General features: G+C 50.1%; 1 protein-coding gene across 1 annotated transcript in view; it reads right to left on the reverse strand.

Moving 5' to 3' along the window:
• DYSF (dysferlin) overlaps positions 1-13,721 on the reverse strand; it is a 69,870-nt gene that overhangs the window by 30,586 nt on the left and 25,563 nt on the right. The window contains exons 33-40 of the mRNA XM_058803092.1: positions 11,483-11,664; positions 10,520-10,660; positions 9,684-9,713; positions 8,951-8,977; positions 6,030-6,131; positions 5,328-5,489; positions 4,623-4,788; positions 3,789-3,862 (exon numbers count right to left, since the gene is read on the reverse strand). Of these exons, the coding sequence (XP_058659075.1) occupies positions 3,789-3,862; positions 4,623-4,788; positions 5,328-5,489; positions 6,030-6,131; positions 8,951-8,977; positions 9,684-9,713; positions 10,520-10,660; positions 11,483-11,664 (884 nt within the window). The remainder of the gene's footprint in view (positions 1-3,788; positions 3,863-4,622; positions 4,789-5,327; positions 5,490-6,029; positions 6,132-8,950; positions 8,978-9,683; positions 9,714-10,519; positions 10,661-11,482; positions 11,665-13,721) is intronic.

Genomic DNA, 13,721 nt, shown 5'->3' on the forward strand with positions numbered 1-13,721 from the left:
AGGGCCCGGGAATCCGGGATGTTAATTAGTGCTGAGCTTGTCAAACCCTCAGGAAGCTACAAATTAAAATGATCCGTTATCCAAGGAATTCCAGGAATCGGGATGAACACACAGCAGCAAAAGCAACAATTAATGGGATTAATCCAAACTAATATTACCAACCCTGGGGTTTCCCAGGATGAGGCAAATTTAGGATGAGCACAGGGCTTGTTTTTAGGGATGTTCAGCAAACAGCTGGAATGACGCAGAGGAAAATTGGGATATTAAAGGGGAAAAATATGGAAAAATTACTGTTAGTAATTTCCAGTGGAGCAGAGGCTTTTCCCTGGATACTGTGAGCTGCAAAGTCAAGGAGTTATCCCAGAATTCAGGGAAGGATCTGAGCCAGGGGGATTTAGAATGGGATTGGGAATGCTCAGGATCAAAGCCCACGTCCAAGTCCGGCTCATCCTGGGCAAACCAAAAGCCGGCATCACATCCATGGGCAGGAAGTGGCAGCGCTGTTTCAAGATTCCAAGGATCCCTTGGAAGTGGAAAAGGGGGAGGAATGAGAGGTTCTTCCCAGAAAACAGCCAGGTTTGAGGATCAGGCCAATCCTGACAGCATTCCCAGTTATCCAGCTCAGGCTTGTTCCCAAAACCGTTCTCTTATCCAACCAGATCCAGACCGGCATCCGTGGGCCAAACTCCACAATTTCCAGGGAAAACATTTGCTGAGGATCATTTTCCACCAGGATTCCCATAGGGAAAACATTCCATAGGGAAAACACTCCCCGAGGATCATTTTCCACCAGGATTCCCTCGTGGCTCTAGGAACAGCTCCTTTCCAGCTGGTTTATCCATGAGCAGACAGAACAAATCCCATGGAGCTGTGGAAGTCCTTCCTGAGCCTCTTCCCATGGGAATGAACCCTCAGAAAACACCGGGAGCAGAGCAGGCAGGACAAGGCCTGACCCAGCAGCCTCTTCCACAAATTCCACCTTTCCAAAGCTTCACTCCGTGTCCTTTTCCCAAAGAACCAATCTAGACAGGATTAGCCAGGAAAAATCACTTTTCCAGGATTTTTTAGGATTTTCCTCGCTTTGGGTGACCAGGATGTGTCCCGTGCACTTAAACTGGTTTTAAATTCCATCTGAACTCTTGATCCTGCTCGGATGAGATGGATAACACACTCCCAAACCTTGGAGCAGAGGGATTTCACCTCTGGTTGTTTTCCCAATTTTCCAGGGAAAGCAACAAAGGGATCCTTTGTTCCAACCATCCTTTGGAGCAGGGACCAAAGCCAGGCTTGGCAAGGAGGGAGAAAAACTCCGGAGCCACACAAGGAAACGCATCCATGAAAAATCCTGGCTCCTGCTTCCAAAGAGCCCTGAGCACAAGCTGCTGGCTTGGGATCCCTCCCTTTTCCCAGGAAAGCGGAGCAGGGACTAGTCCTTGACCTGCCAAATCTGGCCCGGGATGGGCGGAATGATCCCAATGGTCCATCCACGCCTCAATCCATGCCCACCTCCAGGAGAGGAGCAGCTTCCAGGGCCAAAATTCCCAGGTGGGAATTTTGGGTTGGTTTTCCAGGAAGAAGCTCCCTCCTTTCCCGAAATAACAGGAAAAACAAGGAAAGAAACAAACAGAGAAGGACAAATCCAGGGTCAAACTGAAGAACTCCATTGGTGGCAGGGGGATTGTTTGGGAAATGTTTTTTCCAGGAAAAAAATGCTGGAATTTTCCACTTTGGAATGGTTTTGTCACATCCCTCTCTCCCTTTTCCTACTGTGTAAACTCTTCCCTAAATTTGATATGAGCTTGGAGATGTTTCCAATAAAATTATCCCAGGGAACAAAGCTCCAGGATTCCAAAGCTCCTTCTCATTTCTTCCTCTGGAATCTTTGGGATGGGATCCCACATTCCTGGGAGCAGCTCCCAGAGCTCCAGGGGGTATAAAGGGAGGTGAGTCCCTATCCAGAGGTTTTATTCCCAAAGGAAAAAATGGGAGCAGGTTTCCCACCACCATGGCTTTCCATGAATAAATCATGGAAATCTGAGCAGAGAATTCCAGGGATTCGTGGGCATGGCCAAAGCCACTCTGGACATCCCAGGGTGTTCCTTCCATCCTGATCATTCAGAAAAATGGGACAAACTGGGAATCCCACCAGTGGGAAGGTCCAAGCTCTTCCTGCACTGGATTGTGGGAAATTCCAATTCCAGATCATGGGAAACCCCAGATCAAGGTCATGGGAAGCTGGGATCAAGCTCCACATCTCAAGCTGGGATCTCACAGATTCCCACATTATTCCCTCAGTTTTCTCCCAAGTTTCTCTGACTTAAAAAAATAGGGATTTTATTACAACAAGTCCCTTTCCCAAATTCCATGTTTTCCATGGACACGCTCCAGTTACTTCCCTGATAAAAGATGAAGCCCAGCTGTAAATTTTAAGAATAAATCCTAAATGGGAAGCAAAAAGGAGGGAATGGGGCTGCTTTCCCAATTTCCCAGTGCTCCAATCAGGAGCATTTTCGGGAGCTGCTTTTCCCTTTCCACACTTTTCACCAGAGCCAACTTTTCCCAATTCTCCTGTCCTGTTCCCAATGGAGGCTGAAGGATTTCAGGACAAGATCCCAACGGAGCTGTGAATAGGATCATGGAATCATGGAATTATTTGGGTGGGAAGGATCTTAAATCTCATCCCATTCCATCTTTTCCATGGGCAGGGACACCTCCCACTATCCCAGGTTTCTCCAAGCTCCATCCAACCTGGCCTTGGACACTTCCAGGGATGAGGATTTGGAATGAGTGGGAATGAGCAGGGCCACATCCACAGTTTTTTTGGGGAATTAGCCAAATTCTGGATTCCCAGCTTGATGTGGGACCCAGCCCGTGTTTGGCTTGGGATACACCACAAATATCCAAAAGCACCAGAAAATCCTTGGGAATAGAAACTCCCAGGAGTCACCAAGGATGTGGATAAAGAGCAGGATCCATGCCCAAGTTGGACATCTTGGATTCAGCAGCTCCTCCATCCCTGGAATCACTCAAGGCCAGGGAAACTGAGACAGGAAACACCTGCAAAGCTGATTCCTTCTGGAAACTCCAGCTTTTCCAGTCCTGTGGCATCCAGGAATAGGGAGAAGGGAAATTCCGGCCCTTGATATCCCACCAAGGCATGGGAGACTGGGAAAAGCTCCACCAAACATTCCTGACACCATTCCTAGCTGCTCCAGAGGCACCGGGATCACCTTGGGATCCGTGCATCCCACTCACATCTCGGCACAGGTCCCAAAGATTCCTTCTGCTGGAGAAGGAACCCGAGGACTGTGGATACAGGAAGTTTCTGGAAGAATGGAAGCTCCAGGGGTGTGTCCATCCTGATCCATTCCCAAGGGAATGCTGAGATCCCTCAAATTCATTGGAACTGCACCAATTCCCACTCCCACCACAATGGATTTGGGATTCTACAATCCCAGTTCAGTAAAATTCCTGCAAACCAGGAGCCAAACTGGGAAAAGGAGATCCGGCCATGGAGCAAGGATGACGGAGCCTCAGGGAATTTTTGCTTTCCTTGGGAAGAACCTTGCATGGATTTCTCTCCATCGGGAAAGCAAATCCAGTCCCTCATTCCCAAGAGAGGGAATGAGGGGGAGTTTGGGGTTGCGCAGGTGAGGAGAGGAAGGAAAAACGCGTGAAAGTTGGAAAAGGACGGATCCAAGCAGATCCGGCCTCACATCAGCACCTCGGATCCACCCTCACCAGACCCACAGAAAGAATCCAGGATTTTCCCAGCGCATTTTCCGTACCTGGATGGGGATCAGGGGCTCTTTGTCATCGATGTCGATGAGGACGTCGTCCCTGGGCGTGAGGCTGACGTCATCTGCAACCGGAGCAGGACGGCACCATGATCCCGGGATTTGGGAATCCCAGAGCCCAGAAACTGTGGGATCTACCTCCAGGAGTGATCCCAGTTTCTCCCTGATCCCATCTCCATGATCCCAATCCCATCCAGGCCCCGCAGACCATCCAAAGTTCTTCTCCATGATCCAAAACTCATCCCAGACACATCGCACCATCCAACGTTCATGTCCATGATCCCAGACACGTCCCACCATTCAAAATTCATCTCCATGATCCCAAACTCATGCCAGACATTTCCCACCACCCAAAGTTCTTCTCCATGATCCCAAATTCATCCCAGACCCTTCCCACCGTCCAAAGTTCATCTCCAAGATCCCAAACTCATCCAGACTTTTCTCACCACCCAAAGCTCATCTCCAATATCCCAAGCCCATGATCCCCATCCCATCCAGGGCTCCAAGGAGTCAGGAGAGGGGCTTGTGACACGGAGTGCCAGGACAAGAGGGAATGGATTGAACTGAAGGAGGGGAGATTTCAATGGAATATTGTGAAAAAATTCCATTGGGAAGGGTGGGAGAGGCTGGGATGGAATTCCCAGAGCAGCTGTGGCTGCCCCTGGATCACTGGAAGTGTCCAAGGTTGGACATTGGGGCTTGGATCCACCTGGGACAGTGGGAGGTGCCCATGGATGGGGTGCAACCAGATGATCTTTAAGTTCCTTCCCAAGCCAACCATCCCATGACTCCACGAAGGACACAAATCCCAGCATTCCCACATACCTGGCTGCTCCTGGGGTGCCCCCGTGTCCTGCTGGGAGGGATCCCAGTAGAATTCCTGGAGGGAGCGGATGGTGCACTGTCCCACCACGGGTCTCCGGCCAAAGGGGCGGTTGTCGATGATCTTCAGGATGATGGGGGGGCTGTAGAGGCTCTCCTTGGGCAGACGCTGCGGGAAGAGGGAAAGGAAGATGGAATGAGGCTGGAAAGGGAGGGCAGAGGTTCTGCACCATTCCCCAAAAAACCAAGGGCAGAAGGAACTTCACCAAAAGAATCATTTTTATGGAATTTTGAGGTCCTTCACCATAAAATCCATTTTCACAGGACTGTCCTTCATCAGTAGAACCAATTTTATGACACCTCCACATGGTCCATTTTTGTGGGGTTCTAAGGTCCTTCATCAGATCCATTTTTATGGGATTTTGAGGTCCTTCACTATAAAATTTATTTTTACAGCACTGTTCTTCATAAGATCCACTTTCATGGGACTTTGAGGATCTTCCGCACAAGATCCACTTTTATGGGATTTTGAGATCCTTCACCACAAGCTCCATTTTTATGGGACATTCAGGCCCTTCACAAGATCCTCCTTTATGGAACTTTGAGGTCCTTCACCAGATCCATTTTTACAGGATTTTAAGGAACTTCACCCCATTTTTGAGGACATTCCCTTGCCCCTGCACCACCCCAGTCCCACTGGGACCTCACCACTTCCATGAAGAGCACGCAGACGTCGAAGTTGGGGTTCTTCTTGACGTTCTTGATGACGCCGGACTGGACACGCTGCCCGCCACACTCCACCAGCAGGCTGGGCGAGGTCACGCTGGCCAGCTGGAAGCTCTTGAGGTTCCTCAGCCCCCAGGCCAGGATCTGTGGGATGAGGGGACACCAAATCCTGAGCCAAGGCTCTGCTTCCAGGTTTCCATGGAGCTCCTTGGCAGTGGAGGAGAACCTCCAGGACAAGCAACACAACCAGCAGTGGGAATTATGGAATCCTTGAGGTTGGAAAACATCTCCAAGGTCATGGAGTTCAACCTTTGACTGATCCCCACCTCAGCACCAGGAGTTCCTTGGACACTTCCAAAGCTCCCTGGGCACTTCCAATGCCTGACCACCCTTTCCATGAGGAAATTCCTCCTGATATCCAACCTGAGCTTCATCCTTATCCCATGTCTTGTTCCCTGAATTTCATCCTTATCCTTTTCCCATTCCTTGTTCCCTGAACTTCATCCTTATCCCATCCCTGGTTCTCTGGGAGAAGACCCCAACACTCCCAGATCCACCTTCCTGTCAGGGAATTGTGAATAACCAGAAGTTCCCCCTGGAGCCTCCTTTTTTTTTTTTGGAATCACACCCCAGAATCCATCTTGGATCCCATTCCCGGCTGTCATTCCCGAATCCGTGGCTCACCTCGATGGCCGTGCGCTGCAGGACGGGTTTGATTCCCTGCGGGACCATGTAAACATTGGGCTCCCGCTGCGGCGGCGGGTAGGGAAGGTCGGAATCCGCGGACTGTGGGAGCAGAGAGGGAAAGGAAAATGTCAGGAAGCACCAGGATGGGACATCCAATCCCTTTCCAGGTTGGATCCACCCGGAATCTCCATCCTTGCCAAACTGATCTCTCCCAGGAAATCCAGGACAGCCAGAGGAGAGAGGTGAGGAATGGCAGGATGGAGGTGCCAGAAAAGTGGTTCAATCTCTTTAATCCATCCTGGAGAAGATCCAACATTCCTGAGGTTTTCCCAGGGATCAAAAAACACAAAGGATCTGCCCTCCAAGGTTAAACCTTTTTTAGGGAATGACAGGATGGAATCACCTCTATCCCATTCCGGGATCACAGTGGGATGAGGAAAGGGATGAAGCAGCAGCGGCGGGTTTGTAGTTGGACAATTCCCAAAAAGTTTAGTGGGAGCAGCACCGTGGGATGGGGGATTGGCATCACCTCTGGATCTGGGAAGGGGCTGTGGTTCATCCCACACTTCATGGATAATCCAGAAATCCATGGGATAGGGCGCGGGAGAAACTACCTGGGAATTCCATTGGGATCATCCCAAATCTGCGAGGCAGCTGAGGAATTCCAAATTTGCCTTTCCGGAGGAGGAGAGTGGAAGCCAGAATTCCTCCCCTTTTCTTTTCCTGCATCTCCCAGAGCCCCCGGAAAGGCCGCAATGAAAGCAAAACCTCTGGAAATCCATCCCAGGAGCATGGAATTCTCTCCCAGCTGGAATTTTATTGGATTCAATGACGCGTGGGTGTGTTTTAATTACGGGACTGGGTGAGGGATTGGTTCTCCAAAGGGATTTTCCACATGGAATCATGGAATGGTTGGAGTTGGAAAGGGCCTTAAGGATCATCCAATTCCAACTCCCCTTCCCATAAAATTCCAAGTTTTAATTTTCCTTGGGAATTGCTGGTTCCTGAGTCCAGCTGCTTGTTAGATGGAGTTTTTGGGAATTCCATGTGGGAAGAGGTGCCTGGGATTCCCACACAGAGCAGCCACTCCTCCATTCCATGATCCATGTGCTCACAGCACGAGTTAGTGCTGTCAGGGAATGGGAATTTTATCTGGGATAACCCGAAGGAGAAGGGAGAGCTGCAGAGAATTCCCACATTCCCTGGGTTACCTCTGGAAATCTAATTCCCAAAAAAATTCATTTCAGGCTGCTCAGGCCCAAAATCATGGAATGGTTTGGGTTGGAAGGGATTTTAGAGATCAATCTTTCAGCAAATCCAGTGGGAAATCCTTGGGAAAGAGCTCCTGCCCCGTCCATCCTCTCCAGGATCAACTTGGATTTTAACCCTGTGTCATTCCAGGGGTTTTTTAAGTCCTTCCTGCTGCTCTCCCAGTGGTTTTGCAGGCATCCTCCTGGATTCCAGCTGAATGTCAGAGGATGGAATGCTGGAATGGATGGGAATGAGCAGGGAATGCCAGGAATGAGGCGGGAGCACAGAAGGATCAGGATGGGAGTGGGAAAAAAAATTCCCAGACAAAGCTGGCTGGAGGGAAGAAAATCCATGAAAATCCTGCTGGGAGCCAGGATGGGTTGAACAAGGATAAATTCAAGGGAATCCAGGTGGCAGGGAACTCTGGAGATCATTGATTCCATCCCAGATTTGTATCCGGGAAAATCAACATGGATGAGGCCAAAAAAAAAAGGCTGGAAAATATTCCCAGTTTAAATGGAAGCTGGGATGCGATCCAAACATAAATCCCAGAGTTCAGAGGGAATTCAGCCACAAAAGGCCATTCCCAAGAAAAAATGGATAATGATGGAGCCATCCCGGTCCTTCAGGAGCATCCATGGGGCACCGGAGGCTCCAGGTGGCACCAATCCTTTGGAATTTTGTTGGGATGGGGTTCCTGCAATCCTGCTCTCCCTGAAAGGCTCTGCCAGGATTTTCTTGGATTCTGGGAAAAGGGAAAGAGAGGGAAGAGAGCGGTACCCATTGGAGGAGCCCCTCCGAGAACAAGGCAGGGATGCAGAGCTGTGGAATGCCCCATCCCGGAATCCCGGCAGTGGGAAGAAATGGAGGAAAAAAAAAAAGGAGAGAGATGATTATGGACACATGGAACAGCGGGATGAGCTCTCAGGAAAGCTGGTTTGGGTGGGAAAAAATCTTGGAAAAATGTGTTTATCCCATCCAATCCAACCTTTCCTGGGAATGTGGCTCAGGTCTTTCCTAGCTCATCTCCCAAATTTTGGGATTAACGGCTCCGAGGGCCACCACAACATTCCAAGAGTTGTTCCCTTTCCCTGCCTGGAGTTTTCCAAGATCCCAACTGATGGTTCAGCCTGGGATTGGTTCCATGGGATGTACAGGGATAAAGTCTTGGGATCCTGGGTATGGAATAAGAATCATGGGAATCATGGAATCATGGAATACTTTCCATTGGAAAACTCATCCCATTCCATGAGCAGGGAACATTCCACTATCCCAGGTAGCTCCAAGCCACATACAACCTATCCCTGAATTTTTCCCAGGATGAGGGACGAAAATTTCCTTTGGAACAACTGGAACAGTCCAGCACATCCTCGATTCACAGCAAATTCCCTATCGAAAGTTTGGAATTGGGATTCCCTGTGGAAAGTTTGGAATTGGGAGCATTCCGGCTTTGGCACGCCCGGGTTGAAAGGATGGGACACCTCATTCCAGAGGGTAAATGGATCCCAACATTCCTGGCCATGAGGAAAAGCCCATCAGGTCAGAGGTCACTCCTATTCCCAAAATCCTGATGCTCCCATCTTGACCCATCTGGGAAAAAGAGGATTTCCCAAAGAAACAAATTTGAACAATTCCAAGATGAAAATATGGAATTCCCGAAGACTCACCTCATCCAGACTGGAGGAGAGCTCGCTCTGGGAAAGAGGAGAGGACAGAATTAGAGGAATTCTCATCCCTAAACCCATCCCAAGGTTTATAATTGGAGCTGATATCCAAAGGGAATCATGGAATGGGTTAGGGAGGAAAAATCCCTAAATCCCATCCAGGATGGGGTCCCACACCTCCCACTGTCCCAGGTGGATCCAGCCTGGCCTTGGGCACTGCCAGGGATCCAGGGGCAGCCACAGCAAATCTGGGAATTCCAGCCCAGCCCCTGCCCACCCTCCCAGCCAGCAATTCCTTGCCAAGATCCCAGCCCAATCTCCCCTTTCCCAGTGGGAGCCATTCCCTGGCTCCTGTCCCTGCAGGCCTTGTCCCCAGTCCCTCTCCAGCTCTCCTGGAGCCCCTTCAGGGACTCTGAGGATTCCCTGGAATTTTCCCTTCCCCAGGGGAACATTCCCAGCTCTGCCAGCCTGGCTCCAGAGCCTTTGGAGCATCTCCATGGCATCCTCTGGATCATCCTGGAATGGGATGAGTTTGCCCTGTCGGGAAGGAGCTGCCCCACTCCCAGTTTTCCTTATCAGCTGAGGAAAATCGGAATCTCTATGCTTTAGGATTTCTTTTATCTTAAAAGAATTCCCTAAGACAGGATGGAGGGATTGCCGCAGGGCTGGAAACACCTCCAAATCCCTGGGAAAGCTGGGAATGGTGCTGGATTCACAAGGAGGAGTTGGGAATTACCTCAAATCCAGGGATGTGATGAACAGCCGGCTGCAGGGAGAGAACACAATTCCCATTAACATTCCCACTGCTAATTCCTCTTTTTCCAGGAGGGAAACTTCAGCCCCTTCCATTCCAAGCTCTAAAAATCCTGGATTCTCATCCAGCATGGAAGGACCAAATCCACCCAGATGATTCCCACTGGGATCAAACAGCTCCTCTGGGAGCACACCTCATTCCAAGGCTTTTCCAAGGCCTTTCCCACCCATTTCTGAGGGAATGAGGAGGACGAAGAGGCCACATGTGGATATTTGGGTCCTTGTCCTGGTGCTTGGGCTGGGATTTCCAGGGAAGAGGGAATTGTGGGATTCCCATTCCCAGATAAACCTCAGGGCTGGGAAGGAAGAGTGGGATACAGGGACTGAGCTTCCCAATCCATCCCTTTTTCCTGGCACATCTGGGATGCAGCCATTGGAAAAGCTGGAGTGGCTTCCGCTCTCCTAAACCCCCTCCAGAAATAATTCCAAGGAAAGGGCAGCATTCCTTGGGGATTTGGCAATTCCCAGCTCCCTCGATATCCATGAGATTCCCCAGAACTTGGCAAGGAGAGAAGGATCCATCCAGCCCATCCCACCTGGAATTCTGCAGTTTTCCATCAGGCCAACCCTAAACCACCTCTTTTCCCTCCTGGAAAATCTCCTCCTATGGAATTATCCCTCAAAAAGGGACAAGTCCCAAATCCCTCCAATTCTTCACAGGCTCCAAAGGCACCAATGGAAAACCCACTGCCTGGAAAAGTTGGATCCTGAGGAAGAAATGGAATTACGGAGCATTCCAGGCTCAGGGATGGATCTCACCTTTTCCCTCTGGATCAGCTCAAAGGCGGCCAGGAGTTCCCCGACATTCCGGCCGGATTTGAGGACGGGATACCAGGAGAGCCGGGGCGAGCGCTCCAGGCTGGGCCGGCAGATGCAGCGTCCCATGAATTCATCCGCACCCTGGAAAGGGAATTCCAGAGAATTGGGAACCATGGGAATTGGGATCGTCCTTGCCATCCCTTTTCCCAGAGAAATCCATCCCTCCTCTCAGCTAAAAATCAGGAGTGAGGGACGATCCCGTTATGGGATTGGGGCAGGGAAAATGTATGGGATTGGTGCTCTTAGAGCCTCCAGCTTTCCAAGTCCTCCCTGGAATTCCTAAGGCTGGAAAAACACCTTTTTAGGAGAAAAACACTTTTTTAGGAATTCCTATCCCAGGTGTTCCAGAGCAGGAACACAGAGCCTTTGGCAGCTCTTAAAAATCCCATTCCCTGCTCTGCACTGGGATCTTTGGAATCTTTCCTGCTGGGAAGAAGCAGGAGAGAGGGAAGAAGATTCCCGAGATATTCCCAAGTCCTTCCCAAGGTGTATTCCAAGTGGTTTTCCACAGAATTCCCTGTCGCACTTGGTTTTTCCGACTTCTTTTTTTCAGCCTGTTTTTTCTGGGAAAAACTTCAAGTTCCTGCCACTGACCCCCCAAAATTCCATAATTCCCAGGCCTTTTGGACACCACAAACAGCACAGGGCGTTTCCCTATTTCCATGACTGCATCCAACTTTATCCCAATGTTTTTCCATGAGGAAACTCTGTTAATTTCCCCACTTCAAATGACAATGAGGAAGCTCAACGAATGGGACCTCCAGGACACTACCCAACATTCCAGGATTTTCCCTGGAATTTTCCCTCTCTGGAAAGTCCACCCCAAAGCCCGAACCACCCAGAGATGCTGGAAATCACACATTCCAGAGGCTGCGAATTCCCGTCGGGAATGGCCACACTCACATAGGTGTCGTGGTCGTAGATTTCCACCAGGATGTTGGGAGGGGACTCGGCCACATCCTGAGAATTCCCGAAAATCTCGATCTCGTAGAAGATCAGGGTCTGATCCCAGGTGGGATTCAGGGTGTTCTTCTCCACCACTGTCTTCTGGCTCTGGTGCAGGAAGGACACAATGGCGTAGGGATCTGCAGGAATGGGATTCAAGGATTGGGATTCAGGGATGGATCCCAGCTCTGGCTCTCGCAGAATTCCAAGCTCCATCCAGAACTGGCTCCCAAAGAATTTGGGAATTCTCAGCTTGCTCCATCTCACCCTGAGTTCCCTCAGGTCTTGCTTGAGGAGAAAGGAGCTACCCAGTGTATCCCACCTGGAATTCAGCATTCCAAGCTTAAACTGCCGGGTTTTCCAGGTGGTTTTCCAGCTGGAAAGGCTCAGTCTGAGAGTTGGGATTGTTCTAAAGATCCAGGGAAATCTTGGCGCCACTGCCAGGACCTAAAGGGGCTCCAGGAGAGCTGAGGAGGAATTTGGGACAAGGGAAGGAAGGACAGGAGCCAGGGAATGGCTTCCACTGGGAAAGGGGAGATTGGGGTGGGATCTTGGGAAGGAATTCCTGGCTGGAAGGTAGAGGAGCATCCCCCACATCCCTGGATGAAGATTCCAGGAACATCCCACATATCCCTGGGGGCTTTAATGGGAGGCAAAGGATGCAGATCCCTGGATTATCCCACACCTCCCTGGATTCAGATCCCAGGATTATTCCACAAATCCCTGGGTGCAGATCCCAGGATTATCCCACACCCATGGTTTCAGATGCAAGGAACACCCCACACACATCCCAGGATTCAGCTCCCAGGAACATCCCACAAGTCCTGGATTCAGATCCCAGGAAAATCCCACATCCCTTGATTCAGATCCCAGGATGATCCCACAAACCACTGAATTGAGATCCCAGGATTATCCCACAAACCACTGGATTGAGATCCCAGGATGATCCCACACCCCCTGGAAGCAGGGCCAGCTGATCTCAGCAGCATTCCCCCTTTTCCCCCCATTTTCCAAGGAATTGGGGCACCAGGGGCTGGATTTCTCCCTCTATCCACACTCAACAATCCAGGACCACTCAGACATTCCCAAAAACCCACTCTGGGAAGAGCCTTTCTCACTTTTCCTCAGCCAAATCCATTACAATATACAAAAACCCCTGGATTTGGAGTTGCTTTTCCCTTTTTTTCCCCCATTTTTCCCTCCCTTCTCCTCCTTTTTTTTTTTTTTTTTTTTTTTTTTTTTTTTTTTTAATGGAAGCCTCTCTAAAGCCCCTTTGTTGGGAGCAGGGAATGTTTATTTTTCCAACTGCCAAGCCCCTTTAATGAACTCCTTTATTCCCGGCAGCAGGAATCACAATCCCACATTGTGGAACGTTGCTGCTCGTGTTGTCCTTGGCCGGGATTTTTCCAAAGGAAAATGATTCCGGACTCCCCTCCCGGGCCATGAGCTCACCTCGCTCCCACCTCCTCATCCCAACAAGGAGCCTTTTGTGGGAATTCCAGGTGGGAACAGGCACTGGGGGATTTTTTTTTTTTTTGGATGCTCTGGGGTGTTTATTCCCCAAAATCACATTATTCCAACCACAGGGAAAAGCAGAATTCCCTCGGGATCATGGTCCAGCTGCTTCCCCAGTTTTGGGATTGACCCTGTTTCCCATCATTCCTGGGATGTGTTGTTCCAAGTGGGATCGAAATCCCAGAATTTGGAGGGAAATCCCACCCAAATCCTTCTGTAAATCTCATGGGAATCAAGCAGGGATAGCCCTGGAGGGATGTTGGAGCTCTCCCACCAGTGGACTCTTTTCCCAGGATTTGGGACATTATTCCAGCTCTGATCTAGAGGAGGTGACATTCCCTTTTCCCGCTTTTCCAGCTCCAAATCATTAATGGGAATTCCTGGCTGGGATGACCCAGCCTCCAGGGATGAGGATGTGGGATTTTCCGGCATTCCATCCCCCCTCAACCACATTCCAAAGGGATGTTCCACCTGCATCCAACCATCCAAGCACCTCCAGCATGGAAATCTCATGGATAAAAGGATTTTTCCTATTCTGACTTCTTTCTTATCCCAAAAACCCCAGCGTGGGAAGTCCCAGCCGCACCAGCACAATCCTGGGAATTTCAGAAATCTGTGGAGTTATGCTGGGAAAGGGTGGAGCAGCAGGACGTGGAAAAATCCTTCACAAAGGCTAGCCCCT

Source organism: Ammospiza caudacuta, chromosome 4 (assembly GCF_027887145.1).
Source record: "Ammospiza caudacuta isolate bAmmCau1 chromosome 4, bAmmCau1.pri, whole genome shotgun sequence".
NCBI classification, from domain to species: domain Eukaryota; kingdom Metazoa; phylum Chordata; class Aves; order Passeriformes; family Passerellidae; genus Ammospiza; species Ammospiza caudacuta.